The sequence below is a fragment of the Carassius carassius genome, chromosome 47 (assembly GCF_963082965.1).
Source record: "Carassius carassius chromosome 47, fCarCar2.1, whole genome shotgun sequence".
NCBI lineage: Eukaryota > Metazoa > Chordata > Actinopteri > Cypriniformes > Cyprinidae > Carassius > Carassius carassius.
Genome location: NC_081801.1, coordinates 26,214,711 through 26,235,827, shown reverse-complemented (window position 1 = coordinate 26,235,827; position 21,117 = coordinate 26,214,711). Strand labels below are relative to the sequence as shown.

General features: G+C 36.9%; 1 protein-coding gene across 2 annotated transcripts in view; it reads left to right on the top strand.

Annotated features, from left to right (window-relative positions):
* LOC132130983 (gamma-aminobutyric acid receptor subunit beta-2-like) overlaps positions 1–21,117 on the top strand; it is a 107,684-nt gene that overhangs the window by 27,312 nt on the left and 59,255 nt on the right. For both annotated transcript variants that reach the window (XM_059542907.1, XM_059542905.1), the window contains exon 4: positions 14,856–15,076. In XM_059542907.1, coding sequence (XP_059398890.1) covers positions 14,856–15,076 — 221 coding nt within the window. The remainder of the gene's footprint in view (positions 1–14,855; positions 15,077–21,117) is intronic.

Sequence of the window (21,117 nt, the reverse complement as noted above, 5' to 3'; positions counted from 1 at the left end):
AAACAAAACTACACTTTAAACCCTTAAAATGAATAACATTTCTGCAATCATTTAACCATTACTTATCATTCAATGCTGTGACTGACAGTAGAACCATAAAAAGGCGCAAAATAATTACAAAAGCAATCAATTTTATTTGTGTGATGTAATCCACATGACTGTGAGGAACAGACCCAAACTCAATCCCTTATTCAGTGATCTTAATCTCCACCCTCAGCAGTGACCATAAGCAGTAATACCTGTGCTGACACGCTCGTCACAAATAAAAAAATTGCAGCTTAAAGAAACTTTAAAGGCAGGGTAGGTAATACATGTATAAACAACTTTCTTCCAAATTTGTTTAAACATTCTATATATATCAATGCATAATTAAAATGTAAGTACTCTGATAAAAAGAGTATAAAAATCGAGTGACTCTAGAACGTTTAATCTGTATTAAACACAGCAAATTTTTTCCATTTCGGGACGAAACATAGGATTGTCTTAGGCGACTGTCACTCTCTCGCAACCGTGGCAACCACCCTTTTACCACACATGACCTGCCCACTTGCGCGTGCACGTTTGATTTGAGGAATTCAACAGGCACGGATCCTAGGAATACCAAAACAATGGCAGAGAAACAGCAAGCAAATTTCACAGTACCTGCCTATGCAGTTAGTGAAGGCAAACCAGGCAAAAAAAGGAAGACAGTAACAGTACAAGAAAAGGCAATGAACAAAAAGTCTTTGGATAAACAAAGAAATAAAACGCGAGTTAATATCGGCGTGGCTTTCCAGCGATGGCGAGAACTGAGGAAACTCAAGGGGCTGAAAAGTGACTCCTTGATGGCTTTATTTCTGCTGGACAGGTAAATCTTTCTTTTTGTATTTTGATCATACATATTTTTTTCATGAAGCATGTGTCATTAGCACACGTAGCTGCGTAATATAGCTAACATAACATTACTTAGCGAGCCGTAGTAGAGACGATAAATAATCTATAGGAGCCCCGAAGGGAGGGGGTGGAGTGAATGGAAATAATCAGCTGTCTTTAAAACAGTCACTCGATTGTTATACTTTCTTTTTCAGAGTACTTAAATTTTAATTATGTATTGATATATAAATAAAGTTTAAACAAATTTGGAAAAAAAGTTTTTTATACATTTTTTTACCTACCCTGCCTTTAAGACAGGTTTTACGTCAGTAAAATCAAACACTCAATGGCTCTCGCATGCATCGTCACAGATTACTATCTGAATTGCACATGGATACAGTATCATTCAGTGCAGTCTGTGCCATAGTAACACATTCTATATAATGCCATCACTATACCATGGTACTATGGCAATAGGCTCAAACCATTGCTACTCGTTACTTGAGTAACTCTGACTTGAGTAAATGTTTTTGGTTTACTGGGGGAATCACTCACTCAGTCACTCACTCAGTCACTCACTCACTCACTACTCACTCACCCACTCACTTAATCACTCACATCTCACTGACTCAACTCACTCACTCACTCACTCACTCACTCACTCAGTCATTCACTCACTCACTCACTCACTCACTCACTCACTCACTCACTCAGTCACTTACTCACTCACCCACTCACTCACTCACTCACTCACTCCGTCACTCACTCACTCACTCACTCACTCACTCACTCACTCGGTCACTCACTCACTCACTCACTCGGTCACTCACTCCGTCACTCACTCACTCACTCACTCGGTCACTCACTCACTCACTCACTCACTCAAACACTCACTCATTCACTCAATCAATCACTCACATCTCACTCAACTCACTTACTCACCCACTCACTCACTCACTCACTCACTCTGTCACTCACTTACTCACTCACTCGGTCACTCACTCACTCACCCACTCACTCAAACACTCACTCATTCACTCAATCAATCACTCACATCTCACTCAACTCACTTACTCACCCACTCACTCACTCACTCACTCACTCTGTCACTCACTTACTCACTCACTCGGTCACTCACTCACTCACCCACTCACTCAAACACTCACTCATTCACTCAATCAATCACTCACATCTCACTCAACTCACTCACTCACTCACCCACTCACTCAGTCACACACTTGCTACTCACTCACTCACTCACTCACTCACTCACTTACTCAATCAGTCACTCATGCAGTCACTCACTCAGTCACTCACTCACTCACTCACTCACTCACTCACTCACTCACTCACTCACTCACTCACTCACTCACTTACTCACTACTCACTCACTCACCCGCTCACTCAATGACTCACATCTCACTCACTCACTCATTGCCTGCCTTAATTACAATGAATGCACTAAACCACAGCATTCCTCAAATAACTGTTATCATTACACGGCTCTGTGGAATAATTGATTCTGATTGGTCAGACATTATGAGATACCCATCGATAACTGCTTCCATTTTTCTAAAATTGTTTTGTGCACTATAATGGATAATAAGATAAATAATAAACTGGTAAGATTTTAACACATTTTCGTCTTAAATCTTTTATTGCCTTAATTATTTATGTAGTGAAATGTTGTGTAATAAGTGGTTTGACTGCACAGTTTCCCTTAAATGTCTGTTTAGTTTGAACTTCACGGAAGCTTTGCATCAATATTTCATGTCTAATTATTTACTTATGTGGAAAGTAGCCGTGTAATAAGCGGTCGGGTTTTGATCACCCTGTCGGGGCTTATTCTGAGAGAACAATCAGCTGGATGTTCATTATCCCTTACTTATCAACCCATGCATGTTTATAGTGCACATTAATGTCTCGGTTATGTATGGTAACCTAGGGTGACCATATGAGCCATTTTCTCAGGATGCGTCCTTGACAGGATTTTTATATTGCATAAAATAGTTTGTGCTGTGCAGACCGATCATTGTATGACATTCATAAGAACTATAGAGAGCAGAGCAGACGGCTCCTTATGCGTTCAAATCACTCTCTTGGTACTTTGGTGTCAACGCGTCAAGTTGAATGAACAAACAAACACCTAACATGTACGTGTATTTGCATTGCTTTGATCGTTCTCCATAGATCTCACCTTCTCACATGCCACGATTGGTTGATTATGTAACATACCTGCACGTTATTGGTCAAACTACTTTGGATGTTTTAGGCAATATAGAAATCCTGGAAAGGACGCATCCTGGGAAAATGGCTCATATGGTCACCCTAGGTAACCCTCGTTCCCTGAAGGAAGAATGGAGACATCACGCCGGATGACCGATGAATTGGGATATCACTTCAATAGACCAGTCTGCTTTGAGTGTAAACTAAATGAGTCAATGCACATTGGCATACAATTATTGCATCAAGCTGCAGCTGATCACAGCGTTAGCATAAAAAGGCAGCAGGTGCAATGCATACCAGGTTTTCGCTTAGGAGCCAAGCCGGAGACCCAGCCGCCCAGCAGTGGTACAGCAGCCGTGGAGATGGGACGTGACGTCTCCATTCCCTCCTTCAGGGAACTAGGGTTTCCACACATAACCGAGACGTACCCTTTCAGTTGGTCGCTCTCAATGTCACGTTGGATGACTGAAGAATTGGGATTCCTACCAAATGGCCATGGATGCTGCCCCTTCCAAAGCCATGTTCAGGCCACCGGCACCCCTTTTTGGTGTAGGCTGTGGCTCACAACAATAAATTCCATTCATCATTGTCGGAACACTACCCACTCAGTGAGATTGGATAAAACGTGCCTGTTCCACTTGCAGAAAAGGTCTGTGGTGCGGAAGGATCGGCACTAGAAAGTATGGATCCTTCAGGTCAATCACTGCAAACCAATCTCAGGGACGGATGCACCTGAAGATACGTTTCTGCATCAAAATCTTGAACGATAACCAATGAAGGGCCTGGTTCAAAACTTGTAGGTCCAAGATTGGCTGTAACCCACCACCTTTCTTGAGTACAATGAAGTAAGGGCTGTAAAACCCTGACCTCAAATTGGCTGGAGGGTCCGGCTCCATTGCATTCTTTGCCAATAGGACTGCGATCTCAGTGTGCAAGACAGGAGCATCGGCCTCCTTCACTGTTGTGAAGAGGATGCCGCTGAACTTGGGGGAATGCCAGGTGAACTGAATCACAGAGCAGAGGCTGATGGTCCACAGAAGCCAGTGAGACAGGCTGGGTAGTACTAGCCAGGCACCCAGAAACCGTGCAAAGAGGACCAGTGGAACCACCGCCATACCTGCAATGGGGCAGCGAGGTGGAACACATGGACCTGACTCGGACTGCTTGTGACCGGACAAGAGAGGGGTCTAAGTGTGCAATGCTACGCTTACTTGGATCAACAGTTTGTCAGAGGGTGCATGAGTAGGGCCATCATTTGATACTCTCAAACCACCCGCTGCTACTGGCTGTTAAAGTTTGACGATGAGTAAGGTCCGGTATAGGGACCTCTTTCTCGTCGAGATTTCCAGATTCTCCACCCGGATGGAGAGAGGGAGAGGTGCTTCCTCTCTCTCTGGGTCACCTGTCCCAGGGCCTCTTGCTCTTCTGCTCACTGGCAGGCTTGATGGGGGCCAGGATGGGTGGGGCGGCCTGCCCATGCCCAGACCCATGGCACCACTTGCTGGAGACTGCTGCGCAGGGGGTTGCCCTTGGCGACAAGCAGGCTGGAGCATTGCAGCCGGCAAACAGGTGGAGGCAGCAGCTGCCCACCGAGTAGAAGGTCGGACCACCTCAATCTGCTCCCATGCAGCCAAGAACTGCTGGGCCAGGTTCTCGACCGTGTCACTGAAGAGACCGGTCTGGGCCACAGGGGCATTAAGGAATCAATATTTGTCAGCAACCCCAAATATCAACCAGATACAGACAGAGATGGCACTCCTGGACCACAAGTGTGGACATTGCATGACCCAGAGAACTCGCAGTGACCTTCGTTGCTCAGAGCATGAGATCAGCAGCAGTTCAGAGCTTTTTCAGAACTTCCGGATCGTGACCACTCTCATACAGGTCCTTCAGTGCCCTGTATACCCCCTCTCTGCACCATGATGGGAACATGACTAATCCATGAACGCCACCTTAGCGTGTTTGCCAACACACGTGAAGCAGTGATCGTGACCATCACCCAGCACCAGGGAATGACCGCATCCAGAAATGCACGGGTGAAACGGCATCTTTAAAAAGACGATCCGTTGTCTTTACAAAACAAACCCGTTTATTGCTCTTTTGGAGAAATTGCTCTTTTAGGGAAATGTTTTTTTATCTGCTGATGCACATAATTAATTTACACTCAAAGTAGATTGGTCTATCGAAGCGATATCCCACTTTGTTGGTCATCCGACATGATGATGAGAGTGAAGATTGAAAGGGAACTACTGTTTGATGCCAATCATTTGACATACATGATTTTGGTAAATCTAGCAATATTATGTGGTACATAACTGTCAAATTGGTAACACTTACAGTACTTACACATTAAAAAAAAATAAATAAAAATAAACTAGTCAATTATTATTTTTTATTAGTTATTTATAAGGAGTTCTTCATTCATCGTCATGGTAGTTAACAGATTGTTATTATTGAATTATCTAGTATGTAAAGAGTTAGATAATGCTTTATTATCCTTTGTTAACATCTTGTTGACGACGTACAGTAGTAAACCAGTCATAAAGCAGTTGTTAATGGTTTATTAGAATTGGTTTATTAGAATCCTTTTCACTTCATATTTGGTCACGGAAATACTACATTAAAGACAACAACACTTTATTAGACATTAAGTGCATTAATAAAAGGGTTCATGAAAAGCTTGCAAACACTTTAAGCATAAAAAGTGTATTAATTCACTATTGTAATACATTTCTTTAAGAATGATAATTTGAAAATTATGACAATGAAGAACTCACATGTACTTGCATGTGCCTATTAATGTATTAACAATGTAGAGAGTTCAATTTATAAAATTACTTAACTACAAACTACTAGTTTGCAAATAATTTTAAACTACAAAGTGTTACCATTTTGTCATATGATATAGCATTCAGTCCTACTTGAAGTACTCAAATCTGTACAGTGGAAGGATATGTAAAGACTATATTAAGGAATACATAAAAAACTATATATTTTTTATTTTTCTTAACAAATGGTGTGGTTGATAGAGAGAACTTGCATGTTAATAAAATATTTAGTGAGAGCTGGATGTTTTGTTGCGCACATACACAAAACCTTTGAAGCATCTAATACAGAACTAAATGCATTAAATACTGTATGCCAGCGTTTCTTGCCGGTTTATTTGTTACCTAGAGAATAAAACAGCACTCTGCTGCATTATGCACTTTAGCAAACGAGAAAAACGGGGCATTGTTGTTTTGAGGCTCTTGGTAATAATAGCCTCAAGCTTTTTGTTTGTGGGTGTTTTTGGCTAAGGGTCATTTTAAACCCTATGTTTTGATGATGTTTGGGAATCCCTGCTTTACATGTAAATACGAAATATGAATTTATGCATTTTAATGTGTTTGAAAGACATAAAAGCCTTCAAAAGACAAAAACTTGTGTGAATAATATGTCAATGATAAAAAAGGTAACTGTAGTCTGATTATGAGTATTTTAATATGTAATTTAATCTAATTTTAAGTATTTATTATTATTATTATATATATTTTTTGGAATCTGATTATGTAATCCAGATTACAGGTTATCAGTTACTACCCAACATGATACATGGACAGTCAAACTAAGACAAATTACATTTTACCAATATAATTATAAGAAAAAAATGGTTACACTTTATTTTTAGGTCCAATTCTAACTATTAACTAGTTGCTTTTTATGATTACATGTTATTAGATCTGCCGGTGCACAAGAACAACGGCACTGTTAAAAAAACAGCACAGTACTCTGTGCATGCTGACAAACTTCACTTTAATAACTTATACAAATTGTAAAATAATAATTTTATACAAATTGAATTTTTTCTTTTGTTGATATTTACAGTACATTAATGCATTTCTTTAACTGACAATGTTAACTAATTTAAACTTATTGTAAATTGTTTTTGTATTTTTTTTTTCTCACTCAGCCATCAGAGTGTGTCAATGCATCATCATTAGCATCTCATGCGGACCCCACCAGTGCAGGTCACTCCTATAGAGATGGGATATTGCCTCCTCAGGGGTGTCCTTGTCCAAGGGTGTTTTGTGTGTGTATGTGTGTACAAGCATTCACACACATACGCCAACCTCAAACATGCTCCATTGCCACTGAGGCAATGAGCCCAGAACAAATGTCCTTTCATCAAGAACAACACAAACAAACAAATATCATATCTATTATTTTCCTCAATTCTGTTATCCTTTTTTTTTCATCAAAATATATCAATATCGATCCATGGACGTGAAAAGGGTTCTGCTATATCTCATTGTCATCAATAGACGAGGCTGAGGGAGAGGTGGGCAGCATACTAATGGCTCGTCCCAGGCAACAGCAGGACCTAGAAATCGCCCACAGCGACATGTAGAACACCCGCTGCTCGAAGCGCATGGTCACGAATACATCAGCGCATATATTCCCTCATACCTGACACCCACTACATATAATAATAGACTGCACAGAGTGTGCATGCAGAAAAACATTAGTGGATGCTTCACACAGCCACAGAATGTAGGAGAAAGACACAAGACGTCATTTACTTTCATTTAACTTTAATCATTTATAGGGTGAGCTGTAAATCACAACACAATACTTTGATATTCAATATTCTGCTCTTTCTTTCAAAGCTTTGGTGTCTTTGTCAGATCTAGTACAGTCTGAGACATTCTTGAAGTATTTTATTCACCCTCATGTTCCAAGTCATTTTGTCCCTGAGATAATTTAGTTTTCCCCAAAAATTCTAGTTAATGTTATTTTAATAAAACCTGAATAAAATGGACTTTATTCACACAGGTTATAACGCTACTACTGTATATTAATATCATATATTGGATTCAACTCTTTATAAACTTGTTTTCTTTCAACTAGCACAGGCTTTGTTTTCCTTTTTGGAGCTAACTGATTTAATGCAAAACCTGTGCTAATTGCAAGAAAATGTGACAATAAGACTGAACACAAGTGTTTTTTTTATTTATTTATTGATTTTTATTTTATTTTTGATAACATAGCATGGTTAGAGATTTATAAGCAAACAAGTTAGGTTAAGGATTTTCTGCAGACCACAAAGGAACAAATAAGTTAATATACATTATGTGCTATTTTTGGATAATTTATTTAGAAATCTCACAGACAAGATGTTTAACCTTAGAATGCATGACCCCAACAAACCTGCATTTAGTCATAAAGGGGGTTGAAATAACTCATTGTTTCATTTATTTGAACCACTATAAAATAAATAAGTGTGACCACCAACATGCCATGTCAACAACACAAACATCTTCACACATGTACGTGTTAGGAAAGCTGTATTGTTAATTTAACAACTCAGTCTTTGCACTTCCTGTCCACCACTAACAACTAAAAGGACTTATATTAATTGTAAAAAAAAAAAAAAAAAAAAAAAATTGGAGAGATTGTGTGACGAGTGGGGAGGGGCCGAGAGCCGTGGGAACAGAGCGATATCTTGAGTCCCACGGAGGAGATGGAGGGATATAAAACTGGAGCGACGACAGTGAAGGACGAGAGAGGACCAGGCCTGGACTTTATTTTTTATTTGGTTTTTATTTGAGCGCATCAGTCGGCCGTGAGGGGCTGACGCGCTGTTTTATGTTTATTTTGATTATTAAAACCTTATTTTATTGTCCGCCGGTTCCCGCCTCCTTCTTCCCGATGATTATGGAGTTGTAATTCGTTACAGATTGCATGTGCCTGAAACATGCATATAGACAGCTGATCAGCCTTACAATGTGCTTTGTGTGCCCCCCCCCCCCATTTTAGAGACGTAGCAGTTGTGAGATGCACATGGGAAACATATGGTATTTCATTATAGAGCCAAAACATAGTGTGTACAATCTGCCCACTACATCTTCATCTCTGAGAACAGAGGGATACGCTCCTCAGAGCTGCACAGAGAGCTAGCTTCTATGCCTTCCCTCTCTGATTGTGTGCATTCTGAGTGTGACGTTTCATTCGACTGTCCTGCTGTGACTTCAGAAATATCTAGGGTAAATCTCAGCTGGTGTGGGAACAGCTGGTCTTCTTCTGTGAGTTGAATCTAAAGGGATAGAAACTATAATAGTAATAAAACTGATCAAATGAATGCTGCCAATTACTATTATTATTATTATTATTAATAATAATCATAATAACTTCATGACATTTCAATAAGTGCAGATAATAAATAATAATAATAATAATCCTTCCAGAATATCATATTTTATGTAAAATGAAGCATTAAAAAGGTAAAATGTGGCTCAAAAGTCAATATATATTTTTCTTTATTTCTTTATTTTCAAAATAAATGATTAGTCATACTTGTTAATTCTCCTGCTATCTACAATCAATCTATTATAAACTGCAAAATACTGTAAGTCTATCATTCGTCACAGACCTGTGACCGTACTGCATAACAGGAATGAATAATATAAAATAATAATGCAACTTATTATTCACATACTTGTCTGTTAAAAGGAATTACATTGGAATAGGTATTGTTTATTTTGTTTTATTCAGCTGTGAAGAAAACAGATTTTAGATGGAATAAGTATTACACTTAGCAAAAAGATTCTGCTGCTGCTGATGCTTAATAAATAGGAAGCCTTTTTATTTATTTATTTATTTTTATTTTCTAGCAGAGAATATTAGAGTCTCCACACTTCTCCCTGTAGTCATCAAGGAGCAGTCATTTGTTCCCCTGGCCAATGCACACAAATCATCAACAACAAAAAAACCTCCCTCAGAGAAAATACTCAGTAAGACAGAAGAGCGGATAGCAGTCATTTACATCTCAGGCGCTCTAAGCTTCCAGTGCCTTTCAAATTCTGGCCCCTTGATTTCACCAAGCCCTGCCATGAAACAGAGAAGCAACTTCAAATGTAGATGTGTCAAGAGGATAAAAAAGTAGTCAGGTCATTCCAGGCTTGCCTTCACGTCTGCTGCAGAATCCAGCCTGCACTGCTTCCTTCACCCAACAAGGTTATATATAAAACCTGACAAGTAAACTTAACTCAAACCGTTTGAGTAAACAGATTGCCTTGATTTAAACCATGTAAGTTTTAAAACTTTGCATTCAAGTAATTAAGTGATTAACTAAGTGCTGATTGTTAATTAGTGATGAACAGCTGCTGTTAACAAACAGAATCACTGAAGAAAAGAGAAACACAAGAACTACTACAACTGACTTCAGACACAGTCTTAGATGAAATCAACTGAAATAAAATACATGAAATCTCTCAAGATCTGATTAAACAACCCCACAAACAGCATCACCAGCTCCACTTATTAATAACCAGACTGACTTTATTTCTGTCAGACGTCTACAGAAGATCTTATTGAGAATGAACTAAGGTTTAGATGTTGATTTATTGTTTCATTTGAAGTAACCATGTTAGAGATCAGTGTTTGCTTTAGTTGGGCTCTTGACCTATTATCATCACCAATATAAAGTATAACAACCTACACCTAGGTACAGGTTAACACCTGATGGCGTTTCTTCTGGGCTTTTGAGTTACAACAAATGTGTTTTAGAAACACACGGTTATAACAGCCAGAGAAAACACAAAGACTGAAGTCACGGGTCAAGAGCCCAACTAAAGCAAACACTGATCTCTAACATGGTTACTTCAAATGAAACAATAAATCAACATCTAAACCTTAGTTCATTCTCAATAAGATCTTCTGTAGACGTCTGACAGAAATAAAGTCAGTCTGGTTATTAATAAGTGGAGCTGGTGATGCTGTTTGTGGGGTTGTTTAATCAGATCTTGAGAGATTTCATGTATTTTATTTCAGTTGATTTCATCTAAGACTGTGTCTGAAGTCAGTTGTAGTAGTTCTTGTGTTTCTCTTTTCTTCAGTGATTCTGTTTGTTAACAGCAGCTGTTCATCACTAATTCTCAATCAGCACTTAGTTAATCACTTAATTACTTGATTGCAATGTACATCTTTCAGTGAACTCAACTGAATTAAGTTCAGAGTACTCATAACTGTTAGTTTTTTCAACTTAAATGGTTTAAGGCAATCGGTTTCTTCAAACGGTTTGAGTTAACATAACTTGTCAGGTTTGAGTGAGGCTGTGTCTGAAGTCAGCTGTATTTCCTTTCTCTCTTTTCTTCAGTAATTCTGTTTGTTAACAGCAGGTGTTCATCACTAAACTCAATTATCACTCAATTAATCACTTAATTGCAATGTATATCTTCTTTCAGTGAACTCAACTGAATTAAGTTCAGAGTACTCATAACTGTTAGTTTTTTCAACTTAAACGGTTTAAGGCAATCGGTTTCCTCAAATGGTTTGAGTTAACATAACTTAAGGATATCTGTTTACTCAAACCGTTTGAGTTAAGTTTACTTGTCGGGTTTTACAGTCAAGGCAATCGGTTTACTCAAACGGTTTGAGTTAAGTTAACTTGTCGGGTTTTACAGTGTATATATATATATATATATATATATATATGTAGTGAAAACTATTTATTGCCAACACATGGCAGGAGGAAGTCAACCAAGGCAAGCTGTCCTTGGAACAGGAAAGAACAGGACCAGTAATTTAGGTCACAAAGGGGTTATAAAGCCATCAGCCATGACTAGTCCTATTTAAATTCCCCTTTTTTGGTGTCCCTTAGACCTCTGCTCTTGGGTTGCCCATGGTTAAGTGTCCACAAAAAAATCACATAAAATTGTGCAAAACTGTCCCACGCCAACATTAAGAAGAGAAATACTGTTGATAGCTTACTGTTTATATTTTTTGGCACCTCACTGAAAATTGTTGGTGCCGGTTGAGATAATGCTGTTTTATTTCTAAAAAAAAGACCAATTTAGACTATTGTGAACTTCTATGCTTGTCTATTTTCTAGGTTGAAACTGTCCATGGACCAAAATGAAAGGAAATATTCTCAAAGGAACTCTAAGATTTTGTTTATTGGATATTGTTTACATCTGTGTTAAATTTTAGAGACAGTAAAGCATTTACATTAGATAGATGTGAGAGCTACTGTAAATGAAATGGAAGTTGACCTAAAGCATTTCTGACATTGAAATGTTAAGGCAAACTACTGAAATATCACCCTTGGTAATGCATTCCCTGCAACTCTTGAATTTAAACTCAACAACCATATATTACTTACAAATTGTAGTCTGTTACTGATTACAGATTACATTATGAAAACTGTAGTTAGTACCATAATCTAGGTTACGTATTTTACGTTATGTATTCTGACTACCTTTTGATAACTTTTTATGGGTTTGTCTAACAAAAATGTTTGGGAACCCGTACATTACATGAACAAACATGAAGACAGCATTGGCATTTCCTGCCCAGAGTCTTCCAGGTTTAAAAATATTGTGTCCAGACTTCCAGAATCAACAGTTACCAGAATTGAGATTATGTATAATCAGTTTCTATTTCTATTTATTTAATTGTAGGTTTATGAACAATTCCTTTAACAAACAAACTAAGACATTTACTGTATATACAATTAAATTTCAGTGTGTGCACTTGCCAGCTCCCTCTCCAGTCAGAAACATCAACCCTCCTCACCCACACTAGCTTACTGTACACCCTGATGCTCATTAGCTCCATGCGTTTGACAGCCACCTCCGCTGAGAAAATGTAGAATTGCATTGGTGACAGCTATTTTTACATTGTTTGCTGCCTCACTGTAGTGTTTCTGATGATACACAGGAAGTATATAACTTTCCCAAGCTATGAGCCACGCTCAAACTTCTAGCCGGAGTAAATGGATTACAGGTATCCTAATAGGAGACAGCTCCCTGCCTCCAGTATCCCAACACCTTCCCTGATAAAAGCATTATGAGGAGAAGCTTAGGACCTTAAGAAGTCTTGCTGATCATACAAAACAAGCTCGCTAAATCCCAGAGACTCGATATCTTTCAAAACTTTCCCGAACTTCCTTTAAGGACAGAGAGAGAAAGCCATGAAAGCCTGCCTGGTGTTGCATGGCATTTCATAATGATATTTACAGCAAGAGGGCAACACTGAGATTGGGTTTCTCAGCATGTAAGCGGAAACATTTCATCATCACCTCCGAGGTGTACTGGACTGGCGTTTAACACGCTGTGGCAAAGACAGATTTACCACCGTCTCTTTTAATGATAAAGGGTTAAACAACTTTTTAAGACTATATTGGAGTTTAGTGAGTGGGCACAACATTTTCCTCCTAAAATTGAATTTCTTTACAGTATCAACAAATGTATGTGTACAGCTATCCACTGTAATAATGACATGAAAATATTCACAACAGTGAATTCCTCTCATTTAACCAGCTACATTATTTATATTAACTCTACTAACAAAGTTTGGGATAAAGAACCCTTAGTTCTTTATACTGTGTGTGGTTACCTGGATGATCCACGACAACTACAACTACCTCACTAACTATTAATACGCAGCAAATTAGGAGTTTGTTGAGGGAAAACGCGTCCCTATTCTGAAGTGTTACCTTTTAGTTTATCTCGGGCTAATTTTATCTGACAGTAAAAGCTGAAGTGTGGCAAAAACTTTTGAGTAGTTGATAACTTTTTAAATAATATTTATCCTGGAACCATGAAGACATTCCCTAATTCTCTTCCTTAGTATATATTCCCTTTCTTTTCTTTATCAAAGACATTTGCCTAGATTGAACACCCCGGGAAGTGCTGAATAAATCATTCCAATCCTAAAATTTCTATCATGGCTCCTGATGAGTGACGGGGCATGGTTTGGAAAGTGGATGCTTTGCGTGTGGGTGTGAAGGAATAGGAAAGGGAGGACAGCTTATTTCATAAGGATTAACAGGGATGTTTTTAGAGAGATGCTGAAGCTTGGCTGATAGGACAGGGTGTTCTTTATATTGTGTGTTAAATTGCATTAATTATTCATTTGTGGAGAGTTATGATTTCAATGCACTCCGGTTCTTTGCATCCACGTTATGCATTAAAATCAATTACTTATTCATGATTAACATGCTACATGTTTGCTGCTTTAAAATACTATTTTTACTGTTTTAAACTTTCAAAATAAAAATGTTTAAAATGAAAATGGGAAAGGATTGAGCTTGAAGGGGGTTGGTTATAAAAAGAGCAAGGTCGCTTGTTTTGCAAAATACATGCAAATGTAATATTTAACTGATGCATAGGTTTTCTAATAATGTTACATTTCACTAATTATTTTCATATTTCACAAGTTGTAGATTTCAGAATAACTTTAATCTGCAGCTGACAAATGTGGGGACATTATAAGTTTGAGTTACACGCATTAAAAGCAAAATGTGCTGAAACTCTCCTAAGTCTCCCGTATACTGTCACGTGCCTGGATCTTTCTCATGTGCATTTGTTGCATACTGATGCATGCTTTGTGTTTAAAATGCTTGTGCAAAAATTATCATTGCAGTTCTGAAGGTTAATTAGATATTCCACGTTCCAAAATTAGCAGCATGCAGGTTTTTAATGACATGAGGGCATTTTGGGCTGAATGCTGTCTTTAAAGAGTGACTGAAAAGGTTCATTTACATACTGTTTTGTTGAGTGTGCTTTCCTTTCTAATTATACCTGTATTCACCTCCTGGGTTTTCCTTATAGATCTAATCCCCTTAACGGTTATTTTTAACCTGATGTGCACTATTGTGATTTTAACATTTAAAGCCAGTCATGTAATATTAATCCCCAAAAGATTTAAAAATATACCCTCCTTTCTATAATGTTGTGGTATTTGCCTTAGTCCTGGTAACCCATTTATCTTTCTTCTGTGTGTGGTTTATTTTTCAGGACTACACACTGACTATGTATTTCCAGCAAGCCTGGCGAGACAAACGTCTGTCCTATTCTGAGATTCCTCTTAACCTGACGCTGGATAACCGTGTAGCCGATCAGCTCTGGGTGCCGGACACGTACTTCCTAAACGACAAGAAGTCGTTTGTACATGGTGTAACAGTGAAGAACAGAATGATCCGTCTCCATCCAGATGGCACTGTGCTTTATGGGCTCAGGTAACAATTCGTAACAATTAAAAAGCAGCTACTGTATTTATCACCTGATAATAATTTCCTTTTTTTTTTAACATTCATTTAGTGTTTTGCCAAAGCATACACAAAATACACAGAACAGATGCTCTTGATTTTCAGGCAAATCAGTGCAATTAAAACACTGTAATATTTTATAGTGTATTATTTATGTATTTTTAATAATTTGGAACAGTCATGTTCTTTAGATGTGGACAACACCAAACTGATTGGAATAGACAAGACTTACAGTATATATGTGATACAATTACAACATTATGTGTATAATTAAAGGGACAAATTAATTAAATTGAGGATTGCATCTGATGCGGCTACTATAGAGACCGTTCAGAACAGTCCATGATGAGAAGTTACTTATTGATTAACATTTTTATTTTTACTTAAGTCAGATATCCGGTGGTACTTAAAAGTTGGCATAAATGTCCATGTGAACCGAGAAACATGATGTGTAATTTAGCTTGGCTTAAAATAATGTGGTTAAAATAAATTATGGGAAGGGTTGTGAAAAATAGACTACCGCCATAACAAAAATTCCTATCCTAATTTGTTTTGATTGCCTTATGGTTAAATCTTAAAACTCATTAATATCTCTTAAATCATTAACATCCCTGTTGGTTTAATGGCCAGCTGTCTTAAATACTTTTGTCCATACAGTATCAGATGGATGGGAAAGACAAAATCCTTATAACTGAGACCTCTTTGAAGGTATGAAAGAAATACAGTTGACCCAGCTGACTCACAGATTTACTTTTGGCATTGAAATGCCACTGTTAATGAGAAACTAATTAGGATTTATTGAAGTACTGCCTTCCTCCAAACTATTAACTACTCCAGTAAATATCGAGCTTAATAAAGCTGCCGGGGGAAAGAAGTTAATTTCATAGCTCCTCTCGCTCTCTCTCAGCTTGACTTCAGGATCTTTTAGCACATGGTTTGTTGGCTGTGCACTGGCAGTTGGCATTACATAACCTCTCATCTCCTTTCTCTGGAGCAAAGAGCAATTAGCCAATTGTTTTAGAGCATGATTCATCGGTTATTAAAATCTGGGATATTATTGCCGGGGCCATTTAGCTCTTTGTTTATTAGAGAGCTAGTGTCCAATGCAATCTCATCTTTCACTAAACTGTGCAGTCCAACCAAAGGACTTCAGCTTGTTTTTCTCTCTGAGCTGTTTTGTTGTTCTCAGATTTACATATTTGAAGAAAATCCTGCCAGGTTTTGAGTCACCGCAGTGCGTCAGCTGTCATTCGCTCTAAGACCTGTCACATTTTCCTTCATACTGCTAAACCTGATGTAATTTACTGTCATTAACACAGAATATAACAGTGTAATGCCTTCAAAATACAACAGGGATTGTTCAAATAAAATAGGATGTGAAGTGCACTGCGAGTAGCTTTTGAGCAGCGGTGAACACTCTTTGATGAGATGTGTTAAATTCCTGAGTGTAAAGAAATGCTGTTATGAGTGACAGGAGGATATAACTTCCATGAGGAACTTCCTGTTGGGATTTTTATAGTGGGATGTCTCTTTTCATACACCTGCACATAAGCAGTTAGAAATGCTTTGGCAGATGAAAGATGAATCCGGTATACACAAGACAACAGTTTGTCTGTCTCTGGTATTTTTAAATGATTAAAGTACATTTATGAGAAATGTTTTAGCCTTTAGCATTGTTTATACAGCTACAAATCATATATGTTCTAATGTATTTTAATGCAAAATGCTACTTGTCATAATGTCAAATATATATTTATACACATCTATTAGACTTTTTAGTCTTTTTAGTTTTTTCAATTGATGAATTGTGCAGGTGGATCTTGAGTTTCACTAATGAAGAGAGAACATCCAATCAGCTGGTTTTCTAAACTGCTCAGAGGTGCATCTCATGAAAAACAGAGACACAAAGATGTAGGCACACTTCTGATGAAACAAGTGTCACTAGACCATGTTCACGTTCATGACCTTACAATAGCCGAGGCATGCGGGTCGAAAAGTACAGCTGAATACTCAATCATTCAAACGTTTCTCAACAGAACAGGTGTGTATTTCAACAATATGCACTGTACTGTAAACTGAATAGTTACTGTAATGCTTCCTATTACAGTAGCCCACTTGCATTTTACATAAACTTTAAACAGATGCATACAACAAAATAAATAAAAACCTTGCCTATACAGTCATGTCTTTTTCTTCATCTAATGACATTGTACTGTAGTTTGCACTTTTGACTGGTAAAAGTGTAATTGTAAATCCTGTCCAGTTTCTTGCAATCACTATCCCACATATAGTAATGTGCAAACTTGTGCTTTAGACACCTGATATATGGCATATAGAAAAATGCAGCCATGTTCATTTTCTGTCATTGTTTTTAAAACTGTAGCCATAGCCGATATCAGGAAATACAGTCAGAGTACACTGTTATATTGAGAGCATGCCTAAGCATTATGACTACAGTATGTTGTTTGTGAACATTGACACAAGGGCTTGTCATTCTGATGAGACTGATACATTTATTGACATGAATACTCTACGGAGATGATTTAAAGATTTTGAGAAAGTCGCAGGCATTTTTTTGGAGCTGTGTTTGAATTGTTTTGAGAAAAAACAAGGATGAGTTGAGAAATACATGAGTAAAACAGAAAAGATCACATTTTACTGCATGTGATACATTTTAAAAGTAACCCACCCAGTGTGTACTGCATGTAAGGAATCTCATATAAACTCTCCTGTACAGTCAAATGTGTGTAAGAAAAGAGAGGTGGTTAATGACATGTTTAATGACATTTTAGAGTTTATGTGTAATGTGTATGTTGGCTCAATCATGAGCATTAGATGTGGTTACACTTTCGTATAGAAAACAAATAAGAAGTTTATTGAGAAAAGTTGTAGTTAATGGTTTGCTAATAGCAAGAATTGGACCTTCAAATCAAGCATGACTGATAGCAGATAATGGACACAGTCCTTGGATATTCTCTCCAGAGTAATTCATTTGCCATTGAATTGCCAGTTTATCCTGCAGTTTGTAGTGCTGTACCTCGAGCACATTTAGTATGTGCTAGACAGTGTTTCTAATTTGTCCCTCAGTAACATTTCTCTGCGTCTCAAGGTGATGGATGCTGGTGCAGGCCGATCTCATTTGTCTTACTCAAAGGCTCTCTGCATTACAAAAGAACAAGGCATATCAAAGTGGACATTTAAAGGAGACAGTAAATAAATCAGCAATAAATGCGATTTATACAGCTACTGAATAAGGAAGTACTTGTAATTATATTTTGTGTATACATATATAGCTATTTATTTATTCATTTAAGTACGTTTCTAATTTATTACGTGCAGTGGAGAAAAATAACGCTGAATTGGGTTTTAAACAGAGGCTGATAAATGTATTCTCAAGTAAGAGCATGAATTATATATTGGACACACTGTTGCGTTTATGTTATATCCTACATATTAAAGGAGAAGTAACTTTTTCATCATCATCACTATATGAGACGTCTGAGCTTGGAGCTGGAGATATTGCACTATTGCAACTTTTATTTATTTTTATTTACCATTTAGTATTGTTATTTTAGTTATATTTACCGAAATTGTGTAATGTATTATAATAATTTTGTAAATTGCACAAGTCTGATTCACTAGAAACTATAAAGAGAACATTCCTGCACTTAAAATGCTAATTCATGTAATGTTGACTTTGTGTATGTTTGTTTTAGGCATACAACCTAATGAATAAATTAATTAGATGCAGTTTTTGTAATGCTTTTGTTCTTTCATTAAACTGAATATTCGTTTTCAAATTAATACAGTCATTCTCATAGCAGCCAAGCATATTTTTGTAAATTCAACAGCATTTATCTCAACATTTTACTTTTGAGGTTGTTTGTAACAATATATATTTTGTCTTAATAGTGATTTTCAGAATCAGAATCAGAAAGAGCTTTATTGCCAAGTATGCGCATACAATGAATTTGTTTTAGAGACATAAGCTTCCTGTGCACAATAACAATAACACACAGACAAAACAAAATAAAAAATAATAATATAACATATTGTGCTATAGATGATAATGGAATAGAATTGAGTAAGAAGCAGGGATGTACTAGGACTATTTTGACTAGTTTTTTGAGATTCATCCATACATTAAATGTGTATGTAACAGTATAAATGCAGGGCGGAGAAGCAGATGTTTAAAAGATGCTTTGATTTAAGGCCTGAAGCTACATGCACAGAAGCAAATCCCAATGCACACCTGAGCTTCACATCTTCTGCACTTCTGCCTCTGTTCCTCAACATTGCCTTCATCTTGAAAGAGAAGTCAGAGACATCAGCAGAAAAAAATGCTGCCAATTTGATGCGTGACATTTGGGCTCAGGGAGCTGCATCACCTTGGGCTTGAGAAAATGCAGTCTTACGGTTAGCAGAAAGAGAGTTTAACAGAAGAGTGTGATGCTAACATTTCTTTCTGTTTAGATTTTAGGTTAAACTCTAAGTATTCCTCTACATCAGCGTTTCTCTTATCTGACTTTCAGGTCTTGTCGTCTCTGTAATGAGCTGATGAGCTGAATGTGTTTGATTAGAAACGGTTTGATTTGATAAAGTGTTGGTGTGTCTCCGGGAACAGGGCTGGGAAGTGTCTGTAATTAGTTCCTGTTTTTTCCCGTTTTATGTTAGATGTCCTCAGTTACTAAGCACTTAAAACTGCAAAAAAAAAGCATATTAACATATTAAAAATAATAATAATAATAATAAATGAATGCCATATTTTCATTTGAGGTTTGAAAGGTTGGAAAGGTATAGGGGTAAAAAAAAATAAATAAATGGAAAAGGAAATTTAATTTGTAACATTGTAACATAAGAAATACAAGGATTGTTACAATTGTTAGGTACTAATATGCATTTTTTTTTAAAGGAAACCATTTTTATTATATCTTTTTTATTTTATCTTTTTTTTCCATGTGTAATTACATATAATTTTAAATAAGTACAGTATAACTATTTTGTAAAAAAATGATTTAAGTACATAGTACTAAGACAAAATACAAAAATATTAAGTTGCCTTTAATAAACCATTTTGCAAATATTTAGCGTAGTCAGTTAATTTCTGTGCTTGTGTCATAATAATAATAATAATAATAATAAGTAAATTGTTTTAGGAGCATATGTCCCACCACAGCATATCAAAAATACCAGTACTTTGGACAAAATCAGTGCTGGAATATGAAAGATTGACATTATATTGATCCAGGAAGCTGATTTTGAATGTTCACATACAGGTGCACTCTACGCTAATATAGTTAATAATAAACTGATTTGTAAACAAAAGATGTGTCAGATCTGCACATTAACAATTACAGTAAAAATAAAGACCTCCTGTTATCTGTTGAAAAGCAATGTTTATTAATTTGAGAAACAACTGAATGTTGCATTTCATCATTTTAACAGAATTTATTGTAGAATTTAACTTTCAATATGAATAGACATATCTGTTCAATAGCATATAGTGTTTGCAGTATTGAAAACTGGTTTCAAGAATCCTTGATATTTTGACTGAAATTTAGATTTTGATTTGAGAGAGATGTGAATCATAATGTGAGGTTTGCCACTAATGTTTAATTACTGGTTAGATGAGTTGAGTTTCTTCATAAAGCAAGTGAGAGCCTTTGACTTCACTGACACTCTTTGGCTCTTTACATGTAAGATATCATGCTGTTATATGAACTCATGCTTAATTATATGAATATGCATGAGAGCATCTTCTAATTAGATTGAGATATGCTCTTTATGTATAACTAATTATAATATAATTAGCCCTACATTAGTTGAACTGTCTTGCTGAAGAAAAGAAATGCAATGTTAAAATTATACCATCAGTTACCAAGTGTCTCATAAATGTGCATTAACAGACTGAGAGTATAATATTGTATACGTTTCTGCTCAAATCCATCATAGTTTGCTGCTTTTCTATTACTTGAGGTCAAACGCATCATTTGTGGGGGGAAAAACTGCTT